Consider the following 12,430-nt stretch of genomic DNA (forward strand, 5'->3'; position numbering starts at 1 on the left):
AAGGGAATTTAGGGCAAGAGTTTTTTCTTTTTTCCTTACCTCAAGATTTCATTTCAGCAGCACACAAGATGAAGAGCCTCCTTTGTGTCCTAGTGTTTTGAGCAGCAAATAAAATGAAAAGATGCCCTGATGAAGGGGAAAAATCTGTTTGAATGGATGATAAGGTAGATCACTGTACCGAGTGTGTATCAAGAGGCTTCTGTATTTAGCTGTTCAAAGGTCTTTGCCTGCATAAAGGATTCTTATCTTTGTAGCAACTGATATGCTACCCTCTGTTGCAGAACCTCTTTGTACTATTATTTGTGAGAGGATCTTGATTCACGACTCACTCAATCTGTTCTCTTTCCAAAGCAGCTAATGACAAGAAATCTCAGGGAGTGGGGAAGGTATGGGATGAACTAGGAAGTAGGGACAAAACTTATTCTTCACATTTCGTGTCTTTTTGATTCTTGGCAGATAACTTTCTGTGCCATGCGATGGAATCAAATACAGAGCATAACCCTGCATTTTATCTTCTATGACATTCTTGATAATTTTTCTTCTGTGAAATGTCAGTTCTTAGATCATAGAGTCACTATGTCCCGAATAGTATTTCAAAAATGAGTCAAAAGAAAAATAGCAAAGGTCATGAACAACCTACCCATGAAAGACTTATTTAAAACATCCAATAAAGATATGAAAATGTTAAGACACCTCAGTAATTAAGGTAAATTCAACTAAAAACTATGAAAAAATTAGCACATGTTAAGAAAATTGCATATTTTGTACATTGAGTATGTAAGAAATAGGATCTTCTATACATTGCTGAAGAAAGGGAAAAACTGGTATCCATTCTTGGAGGGAAATTGTACTTTTTGTATCAAAGACCTCAGAAGTGTTCATATATTTTTACCAAGTTGTTTTACTTCTAAAAGTTTACTGAAGGAAATAGAGGTAGGTACCAGAATGTCCACTGAAACATTTTTTGTAATAGTAAAAACATATGGAAATGAACTGCTTCTATGACATGTAGTGGTAGCTTAAACAAAACTAGTCATCACATAGACACCAATCAAAAATGATATTCTAGAGGCTATTTAAGGATATGGGAAACTTATGATACACTACGAAAATGAAGTCATTAATATCTAGTAAATAATAGTAAAACATATTCAGAATTTGAAAGACAGATAAATAGGAATTGGATTGTAAATGATACCTTTTCAGTGATCTATTAACACCCTTAAAACACTGAACACCTGTATACCATCTAATCTGAAACACGAACAATTTTGTTTATATGAATAAAATTTGAACCAATTTTCACAGAGAATTACTTATTGACATAAAATTTTGTGCATTATTTGTTATGAGGGCTGTTTCACATTGTTGAGGCTCAACTGGCATTTCAAGTGCATACAGAATTTTATACGGCTGTAGGAATGGATGACAGATCTCTATGTGACCTGTGGAACATGCTTGAACCTTAACGGGTCTACATGTAATGCTCACCTACAGACCTGCACTGTTCAAATCATGCTGACACATAAGTCAGTGGCTGTGGATTATCTTTTTCATGTCTGATTTATTAAGACTAGTTATTGATTTCAAGGGATTACCTAAAAATATTTAGAATTGTGCTCTAGGTTAAAAAGAGGAGCATAGTGTTTTCTTGAATTTAAAAGTATGCAATTCATCAATCTAAAAACTGGGTATTTCTCCAGTAATTATTATAAGAGAAATGAACTTTAGTTTTAATTGTGGAGTAAAGAACAAAAATGTTTAGAATGCTCTTTGTGTGAAAGCATTTCTGTTTTCAGTTTGGCAGAGATGGAAAATGAATTCAACTATATTAATCAGTATTCTTCATAACAGTAAATGTAATAATTTTTCAAAGGTTAAATGCTTTAACCACCTTTTCCAATATAATGCTGAATATTCTGATATGGCTCATTTTGATTATTTAAATTAAGACCAGGAATCTATTATTTATTCTCAATCTTAAAACAATATAAGTTATAAATCCTAAAACTGGTGCTCTTACATGAATTTTTCCAAGATATTTTAAGTAAGAAACTATCTTCTTAAATTAGTGATATTCTTCTGTGGGGGACTTACTATTTGTAATTTACTTTAGCACGCTAATTTAGAAATGATCAAGTTAGTTTAAATGTTTTTCCCAGAGCCTTGTTTATTTTGCTTTATTTGTACGCATTCTGGTGAGCTGGGAGACGGGAAAAAAAAAGGTGGGAAATTTTTTTAAATGCATAATTTTTGCTTTGCTGTGATTGTGTCAATATCATTATGTTATTGGATGATTATAGGATTTGGAGGCCAGTGACTATTCCTCATCTATTTCTCTGAAAAGAATCTACTCAGCAAGAAAAGGGTTTGCTATCTGCTGTGTAGCATGCAAATGTGTGTGATTTGTTTTTATTTTTATTTTCTGTGTTTGTGTTTGCTGTGTGGCACTGTCTTCTTTTGATGCATGACTCTGATGAGCAGTTTTACAAAATGCTTTGTTCTTTTGCACATAGGCCAGTCACTGACCCACATGCAGTATTGCTTTGATGTTGCTGCACAAAAGTAAAACAGACTGTGTATGGATTTTTAAATACTGTTTTCCATTTTATACTTTAAAGTCAACTTTTGCATCAGAAAAAGAACCTGTGCCTACCTTCCAGTGTTTGATAAATCATCCCTTGTTGTTGTTCTCGTCTATATTGAGGACTCTAAGAGTATTTCTATGAAAAAAGTTCTATTACTTTGATTAGTGTAGGATCACAATTTCAGAATACCCATTCAGCTTTGGGTTATTTAATCCCTCTATTTATCTACCAGGAACAATTTATTTTAGAATTTTTGTTTTTTAACACCTGTTCTTATCAAGTACTTACTTTATTAACATCTCAATTCACTTTTTACTTTTGAAATCTGAAATCCTTTCCAAATTTAGGCATTTGCCTTAGGCTAGTGGAAAAGTGTAAGAGATAGCAGTCTGGAATCTGATTTAGAGAACCAAATATCTCCCTGGAATGATAGATGTGTCAGGATTTGATGGAGTCAGGGTCGAATTAGGAAAGTGGACAGCTTTTCAGCTTTTCCAGGGTCATATTTTCACTGTATGATACCCAATGTTAATAGGTATAGTTTCAATAATGGTAGCACCACACATGTTTATCTACTCTCCCAACAACCATCATTTATAAATGGGAATACTGGGAGCTAGAGAACTAAATTTCTTGCCCACTGTTACACAGTTTCTCAGTGGCCCCACTAAGGTTTGAATTGAGCTCCATTTACCTCCAAGGATCATGCCCCTGTGTTACAGAAAGTTATGCTATGTTTGAGTTAATTTTAGAAATTCATATGATTGTTTCAACTAAAAGGAAACATAAATACAAACCAATTAAAAGGGTCTCTTGCCTCTTTTTGCTCTTCTGAGTGATAGTGACTTAATCCATGGACTTAGCATAAGGTCTGGGTGCTGGAGAAAGAAAGGCACTGCCTGTTCCAGGATATCTCGGCTTCGTGGCACAGGCAGTGTTCTACATTTTATTCTGCACGTCTTCCATCGCTGATGAGATTATGAATGAGTGCTCTTGTTTATATGAATTATATGGAGGGCATACCGTATCTTAAATGAGTAGTGATGCTGAGAAATTTGGATACACACACTCAGCGTTACTGAGTTTGTGAGATTCTTTTCTTGTTCACCTTTTCTTCTCTTTAGTCTTACCTCAGATTACTTGGAAGGCACCTAAATTGCTGTTCTATTTCTAATTGCCTTCTTCCTTTAAACTCAGATTTCTGCATGGGTCCTACTGGGAAAGACATGATATAGGGAGCATTTGGGACCCTCTCTTCACTTTCTTGGGAGGTATTCCTTGTACCTTATCAATCATGCCCAGAGAGAAGTGCCCACAATACCCATTAAGGGCTTATCCAATGCATATGGACTATTTTTGTTCCATTCACCATCACCGCTATTATCCTAAATATTTGTACAGCATATTTCATATATCAAGGCACATTTAGGTATTTTTAACAAAATAGACATAGGAATTATAACCGATGTTTATTGTAACAATCATATCATTGATTATACAGTGCTTCTCCAACCTGAATGTGCATACTCATCACCTGGAGAGCTTATTACAATGTAGAATCTGATCAATAAATTGGAGGTGCTACCCAATAATTTGCATTTCTATCAAGCTCCCAGTTGATGACAACACTCCTGGGCTGTAAGCCATATGGAAGTAGCAGAGAAGTAACATTTATTAAGTGCTCACCATATATTGAGCTCTCTTAACCATAAAATTGCCTCATAAGGAAGAGCAAGTATAAAGCAAGACCCCGTTTGAAAGATGAAAAGATTATGCAGCCTGGGCTAGAACCCAATCCTTCTGACTTCTGCTTTTATGTGTCATCTACTAGCCCACATTTTCTGAGTATTGGAATCTGTTCTCTGCTCTGGGAATGTGAGCTGCTAAATTAATTTATGACATTTTTACAAATAATATTCATCCAAAATATAATTTTAAAAAATTTTCTTCTTAAATGTAAATCTACAAACCAGTTTTTCTCAAAACCAACATGAATATGGTAGCCAAAGTTCTGTGGAAACCAAATAGACAACACAGTTTTTCATGGTTTCATTTTTTTGCCTATCTGTTTCAACTTAAATTTAGCTAAACTATACATTCATGGTCGAATGCATTTTATCCTTGCAGACTCTGTGACATTGAAACTCTACCCCTTGCAGTAGCGGAAGGCCTCATTTTCTATTCCTGGAGCTAGCTGCATTCCATTTGACATTTGATGCCCATGAGATTTTTATAGAATCTAGGTTATAAGATTGAGTCTCTTGCCACATATTTTTCAATAGGGATCTGTGTTACTTTTCCCAGAGGTGTTCTGCATTATACTTTTCTTTGAAATGGTTTTGTTATTTAAAAAAGGAGTGTTCAGTGATAAAGCTTTTTGCATAATAATAACCATTGACTAGAGAATTTGGAGGAAATGAAGCAATAGTGATTCCTCTTCCTAACTCAAAGTGAAATACCGTATTAATTTTAAAAAGACAGAGTGAAAAAAAATGTTTCCCCCTGTAAACGTCAGAATATGAAGAAGTTTTCTTATTTTTTTGTAAAGGTGAATCAGTATATATGTTTAAAATGAGTAGTATATATGACTCCATAGAAAGGCTTTAGTTCAAACTCAATACATTAAAAGGTCTTTTCTGATCATCCTGACAAGGACATCTATTCTGTTTTTTGATCTTCTAAAATATATAATACATAATCAACTTAGGTAATTGATTGAAAATAGACACATCTAAATTATTTTATTCTCAGAGACAGAGGAAAATAAATAGTAAGATGTTTAGTATTTCACAAAATGACTTGGCCTAATGAAATTGTTACTTAAGCTTAATACTTAGCACAAACTTAGGATATCTGCTATATATCAATGTATGCTGGCCGGACTGACCTCCTTAACCTGAAATTTGATTAAATTTAGAATTAACTATCTCTTATATAATATAAATGATAAAATATTCAAAATACACTCATTCTAATAAGAGCATTTTAAATTTTACATGTCTTCTAATAGAGGATTTTGTTCTAAAGTTTTTTCTACTGCTTAGTCTAGTAAATGACCTGATAGGTACACCAAAAAAAAAATGCTTGGAGGAAGAAAAATAAGTGAATTAATGTTCACTGAACAAGAAGAAAATAATTTATAACAACAAAAACAAAACTAATTATAATAAAGAAAAACAATTTTGGACAAGTCTTTCCTATTACAAACACAACCTAAAGGTTCTTTTTTTTCCCTCTTTTTTCTTCCTCCATTCTTTAAATATTAGGTATCATATTCTGTACTCTTTGTCTGTCTCTTGATTTACTTTGGAGATAGTTGATCTGATTTTGCTTCTGCTTAGTAATTAATTGTTCTACTTTCTTTACTGTGTTTTTATTTCCCCTGGTGACAGCTATTTAGCCTTAGAAACACTGCCATCTATAGCAGTCCCTCCAAAATACACTGTAGAGGTGATTTGTGTGAGGTAAATTCTCTCAACTTTTGCTAATCTGAAAATTGTTTACTCCCTCCTTCAAATTTAAATGATAATCTTGCCAGGTAGAGTATTCTTGGCTGGAGGCCCTTCTGTTTCATTGCATTAAATATATATCATGCCACTCCCTTCTGGCCTGTAAGGTTTCTGTTGAGAAGTCTGATGATAGCCTGATGGATTTTCTTTCTATGGGATCTTTTTTTCTCTCTCGAGCTGCTTTTAAAAGTCTGTCCTTCTCCTTGATCTTTGCCATTTTAATTATTATATGTCTTGGTGTTGTCTTCCTTGGGTCCCTTGTGTTGGGAGATCTGTGTACCTCCATGGCCTGAGAGACTATCTCCTTCCCCAGATTGGGGAAGTTTTCAGCAATTACCTCCTCAAAGACACTTTCTGTCCCTTTTTCTCTCTTCTTCTTCTTCTGGTACCCCTATAATGTGAATATTGTTCCATTTGGATTGATCACACTGTTTTCTCAATATTTTTTCATTCCTAGAGATCCTTTTTTCTATCTGTGCCTCAGTTTCTTTGTATTCCTCCTAATTTCTCTTCCATTTACCATCTCTTCTACTACCTCTAATCTGCTTTTAAATCCCTCCATTGTATATTTCATTTCAGATATGGAATTTCTTAATGATTGAATCTCCATCCTAAATTCGTCCCTGAGTTCTTGAATATTTTTTTGTACCTAGTCTATGAGCATATTTATGATTTTTATTTTGAACTCTCTTTCAGGAAGATTGGTGAGTTCAGTTTCATTTGGGCCTTTTTCTGGTGTTTGTGAGATTTTGATCTGACCCAGATTCCTTTGATGTTTCATACTTGTATATGGTGTCCTCTAGTCCCCAGAAGCTCTAGTCTCTGAAGCTGCTCAGCCCCGGGAGTGATGTTAGGGGTCGCAGGGGAGCAACGCTGGTGCCTGGGGGGAAAGAGCTGCTTGCTGCTTCCCAGCTGCAGTGCCTGTCTCCACCAGTGGGCTGAGCACATAGGTGTAAACCTCTGTGCTTTGCATTTGTAGCTGCCATAGGCAGGGCCTCACTCTGGCTGGCCTGATGCCAGGGCAGGGACTGCCTGTTTATGAGCTGATGCCAGCAGGCCAAGAGGAAGGCCATGTATCACAGTGGGGTGCGTGGGAGCTGAGTAGCCAGTCAGGGGTTTGGAGCTCCTGAGGCTCCTGAAAGTTCCCAACCTGTTGGGTAGAGCGTGACCAGACAACCTTGTCCACCTATCCCTTCTCCCATGCAACAAGCTCCATGCAATTCCAGCTCCTTCAGCAGCCCTCTGGCTGCTAGGAAGCCTCTCAGACTGCCCAACTTCCCTTTGTCCCAGAGCAGCTGGATGTGGATCCCTGTCCTCCACAAACAGCTGGAATCTCAGTCTCTCCAAGTATTCCACCTGTCTTAGCTTTCCCACCCCACTAACCTCCAGAGCACCATGCATTGTAGGTTTGTGCTCCCAAAGAAGATTTGCAGGGCTAGGTGTTCAGCAGTCCTAGGCTTCCACCCCCTCCCCGCTCTGTTTCTCTTCCTCCTGCTGGTGAGCTGGGGTGAGGGAAGGGCTTGGTTCCTGCCAGATCAGGGCTTTGGTACATTTCCCTGTTTTGTGATGTCTGCTCTTTTCTCCAGGTGTATGCAGTCTGGAGCAGCCTTCTTTCCTGTTTCACTTTAAGGATTAGTTTATTAACTGTATTTTCATATTATATGTGGTTTTGGGAGGAGTTCTCTGTCTCACACCATCTCTAATCTCCCTGGACAAGTCTTTCCTATATGCCAAACATTGTGTTAAGAATAACAAGATAAATATTATTTTGTTTAAGTCTCACAAAAATATTGCAAGGTATGTACTGATGTTTTTCCTTCAGAAAACTGAGATTTTATGGAACAATCTCCTAAAGTAGCACAACTAGTAAGTGTCAGAGCTTACACTCATACCCAGCTCTTTATGGCTGGAATCCCACAGCCATTCCACTCATTCCATCTATTCACCTTAATTTAGAACTTGCCTGAGTGCAAAAACCAAACAAATCACCTCTTTGGTGTAATGTAGGTACCATTTAAGACTCTTGAATTTAATTCTATAGCAATAAGCTAAAACTGTTTGCTTGTACAATTAAATAAACATTTATATCATTTAAATTTTTGCCTTTTCTAAAGATACTAGGCAAGACTTTAATCTGTATTCCCTTTGTTCATCATCACAACTGCTATCTTCACCGCATGGTCATCATTCTCAGTATTTTGAGATATGTTACTTTCTGAGTAATTACTGTATTCTTGGCATTGTGCTAAGTTATGCACCTCTACAGATTTATCTCTTTCATTGCTTGCTAGTCATCAAACACTAATTGTTTTGGCAATTATGGGCCAGGCATGATATGCCCAATATTAAAAAAGCTATTAACATGTGAAATAATAGTATAGATGTGTTTTGAACCATTTTTATTGCCTTATAAAAGATAATCTTTTCAAGAAAAGTAGGAAGTAAAACATTATCTTTCTACTAGCATTTTCCTAAGAAAATATGCTGAGAAAGAGGTTTATCTTAAATTTTATAGACTGTGTCTGTTTAAGGATACAAAATGGAGAATTATAACAGCTACTTTTCAGTTTGCCAAAGTGATTTTCTAATGAGTCCATGGTAGATCTGACATTTGACTCTCGGCATGCAAAAATTGTTTTAAATTGGTAGCTCAAATGAGAAAGCAAAGAAGTACCCAGCTGTCATACATCCTCCATGTCACACTCTCTTTTGTATGTTGTTCACATTAATGTTTTTCTTCAGAATGAAATTTATTTTCCATAAGATTTGTCAGTTTATTTCCAATGCTTATATAGTCCTTCACATATGTACAGTAAGTTGGTTAAGGAATTATTTTGGGTCAGGTGCTTCTTTTTATAGTTGGTCATTGACTGCACGTTGACACAGTTTAGTTAGTTCATTAATATTCTTCACATTTTGACACTGTTTCCATCAAGGAATGCATGAGATTGCACCCTGGGGGTCCAGCCTCTGGCATCAGCTCTCACTGAAGACAGGCTGTTATCAGGGCCTTGAGAATCTTCCCCTCCTCAGCTTTTGTTCCTTTTTCCCAAGCAGAACTCCTGTTTGCTATTTTTCACCATGAACAGGATTAAAAAAAACATCCAATGCAGAAGATATTCATTATCTAGACAGGAAGATCAGTTTTCATGTGTTTGCTTCTGTTTTGTGATGTTTCTTATTATTCTCTGTTTGAAATTGATGTTTATGTGACATTGCAATCCATATGTTATATTGCACTGACACTGATTTAATATACCCAAAATTTTTCGAGTTTGTTTCTTTCTAGACAGAGTAATCAATTTCTGGTGCATTTGAAACTGTAGATGGTAAATATCTTTATTTTAAGCCCCTTTAATTAGAAGTAGTGTTAGGCTTCCTCAGTTAGGGTTTGGGACAATTCAGTTAGGGTCAGCTGAAATTAAAATTTGTATTACCAAGAGTGGAAATATTCCATAATTCATATTTCCTGTAATTCGAATTTTATGAGCATTGTTGATGAGATTAGAATGTATTTTAAAAGCTTTAAAGGTGACATTTTATAACAAGATAATCATTTTTATCTTTATAAAAATATGTTAAAAGCCAAGTGATATCATATACCTTTGCAATACAAATAAATGTATTTTTCTATTCACCACACACTCCCAACAAATTCTATCCTGGTGTCAGTGGACCAGATATTACCACTGCCATAATCTAGTAAGAGGGAATTAGATTATTTAAATTAAGGGAGCAGAATAATTCTGGAAGCTAAATAAAAGCCCATGTTTAAGAAGTAAAGCAATATTGCTGTTTTTGTAGAGTCTGTCAATAAGCTATATCAATGAGCTAATATTTTCTTTCATCAGGATATTGTGTCTATGTAAAGACTTCTCAATGCAATATTTTTTCCTCAAATACCTGTTGTCTTTTAAGGTGCTGTATATAATAACATTGTTAAATTGCTCTAATCTTCGTTAAAAAAGAGCAGTACAGGCAGTGTACACTGCTTTCATAGCCTCACAAATGCAAGTATGACTTGTCAGCATTGCTAATGTGCCCAAAGCAATGGACAAAGTAGGTTTATTAAGTAATCAGATTATATTAGAAATATCAATGCAAAGAAGAGTCTTCCAGTTTGCTCATTTTATGGGCAAACCTGGCTGATGGTCAATATTAGTACATATTTATAAAGTGAAGTCAATTGGAATTTTTTCTTCTAAGGTATCATTCAATCAATTTAAATTTGAGGAGGACATCAAGTTTTAGAGTCACTTGACGTCACTGGAGGATAACAAAGAACTGAGGTGTATAATTTTTGTCCTTATTCATTGCATTATTGATGCTAAAATCTCCAGTGATGATAGATTCAGGGTTTTAAAAAGGCAAGTCTTTGCTCCATAGTCTTCTATGTGCTATGTGTTTTTAGATATCTATCAACTATTTATATCATAATTACAGCTACGCATGTTTCCAAGGCTGACTTACTAACATTAACTAATTAAAGGAAATATTTTCAGGGTGAGATTTACTCAGGGTATTATTTCCTGAGATTCATGGTTTTTAGTAGAAAGATTGGGCAAAGAGTTTTGAAAGGTGCTGTAAGACTTTAAAAGAGCTAAGTGTACTGTGGGATAGGATGGTTTCTGTGAGTGTCAGAATGAAGACTACTTCATTTACTGGGGCATGAGGGACGAAGTGCATTGGCAAGACTATTCACCATTGAGCTGCTTTACAATCTCTTCTATCGTAAAGGTGTCCACCTGTGTCTTGTCTTTCAGTCCTGCATAAGCAACCCAGAGAAGTGTGTCTCTGTTTGCTAGAGCTTGGCCGGATTGCAGCCAGGTAAGTCAAACTACTTCACTATGTCAAGACATGGAGCATCTCAACATCCGAACAACTGAGAAGTTTGCTGACTTTTCATTGGTGATGTTTGAATCTGGGTGTTGAGAGGCTATTCCTTCAATATGAAGAGTACGAACATCTTGAGAGCAGTTGTTCAAACTAAAAGTATTCCATCAATATTTTGTTGTCAAATCCACTATGTCTGAGCATTTGCTGACTGTCCTTTAATTGAATCCATTTTCCCTCCAGTACTTAGAACTGGAAGGGGAGGGTCTTGTACATGAGGTTGTATGCGACAGTTACTCTTTCCTTAGTGGGGTCTATTCCCATGACTCTTGTTCCCAGCTCCTTCACCCTCTTTTGTCTGTTTAATCTTTAAGAATTTTCAACCTCCTACTCTGTTCCTTTTTCCATTTTTCCTTTGTTCCTCTTCACCATTCAGCATCTCATCCTCAGCCCTTTTAGTTGGCCAGTGGAAGGTTAACCTGCAATCAGAAGAAGTAACCTCAAGTTCTTTAAAACATCACAGTCAACAAACTCTTAACAAACTGTACAACAGATATGAATTTTGCTTTACCACAGTAAGTGAATGTGAGAAAGATTGCTCTGATTTTTAAAAAATTCAAATTAAATGACAATGGCTCCATTGAACAAGGAGTGAAAAAATAAATTCAAAGCATTTGGAGGGTTTCCTCTTTTCTCCCACACCATGCCCAAATTTTGTGTGAAGCCATCGAAGAAAGTCCCCTCATCTTCAGTCCGCTCAGGTCTCTACTTCTTGGGCTTAGTTCAAGCTTTGTGGTGTCTAGCTCCTCCTTAGGACTTATAAATGCCTATTGAAGTTTCTTTCTGTACACATTTGAAGATGTTCACTTTAATGGAAGTTCAATTGTACTTTATAAACAGCAATCCTATAAACCCAAGACTTAGTACTTTAGCCCTATGGTAAAACATGTTTAGTTAAAGGAAAAAGGAGGAATTCTTCTTTCCACCACCAACCGCCACCCCAATCTAATTTTACTCTTAAATTTTTCTTTGGAGACATTAAACCTATATCTAGATACTTATTTTGTACTTTCTCCTCCCCCCATTCCTCCATGGAGGATTACACTAATTAACAAGTTAAAACAGCTTTAACCAAAACTAGAAGTGATTTGGGAAGAGCTCTCAAGGATCAAAATGTTAATTTGCACATACAACAGATAATTTTAGACCATAACAAAGTCCTCAAAAGTTTTGTGTTTTATTTTTTAATCACTTATAGATGATACTTTTTTTGTATTTGGTTTCAAATCTTTACTTCTCAAAATTACATAAACATCATCTTAAAAGCATCCACATCACTTCAAAAATGATTTGTAAAATGGTTCTGATTCTCTGCCAAGTTTTCCTGCCTGGGAACACTCAGGGATACTTCTTTCAGAGCTGTGAGCTTCTCTGAGTTCTAAGACAGGAGAATGAAACCACTTATTTTTGTTCTCAGGAGTAAAACTTCCTTTCATTTTC

General features: G+C 35.8%; 1 protein-coding gene across 7 annotated transcripts in view; it reads left to right on the forward strand.

Moving 5' to 3' along the window:
* Positions 1-12,430, forward strand: part of GAS2 (growth arrest specific 2) — a 121,420-nt gene that overhangs the window by 49,320 nt on the left and 59,670 nt on the right. For all 7 annotated transcript variants that reach the window (XR_005034082.2, XM_036932716.2, XM_036932715.2 and 4 more), the window contains exon 5: positions 10,861-10,924. Coding sequence is in view for 6 of the 7 variants with exons in the window: in XM_036932716.2 (XP_036788611.1) it covers positions 10,861-10,924 (64 nt within the window). In the remaining variant the exon portion in view is untranslated. The remainder of the gene's footprint in view (positions 1-10,860; positions 10,925-12,430) is intronic.

This window comes from Manis pentadactyla, chromosome 9 (genome assembly GCF_030020395.1).
Source record: "Manis pentadactyla isolate mManPen7 chromosome 9, mManPen7.hap1, whole genome shotgun sequence".
In the NCBI taxonomy this organism is placed as follows: domain Eukaryota; kingdom Metazoa; phylum Chordata; class Mammalia; order Pholidota; family Manidae; genus Manis; species Manis pentadactyla.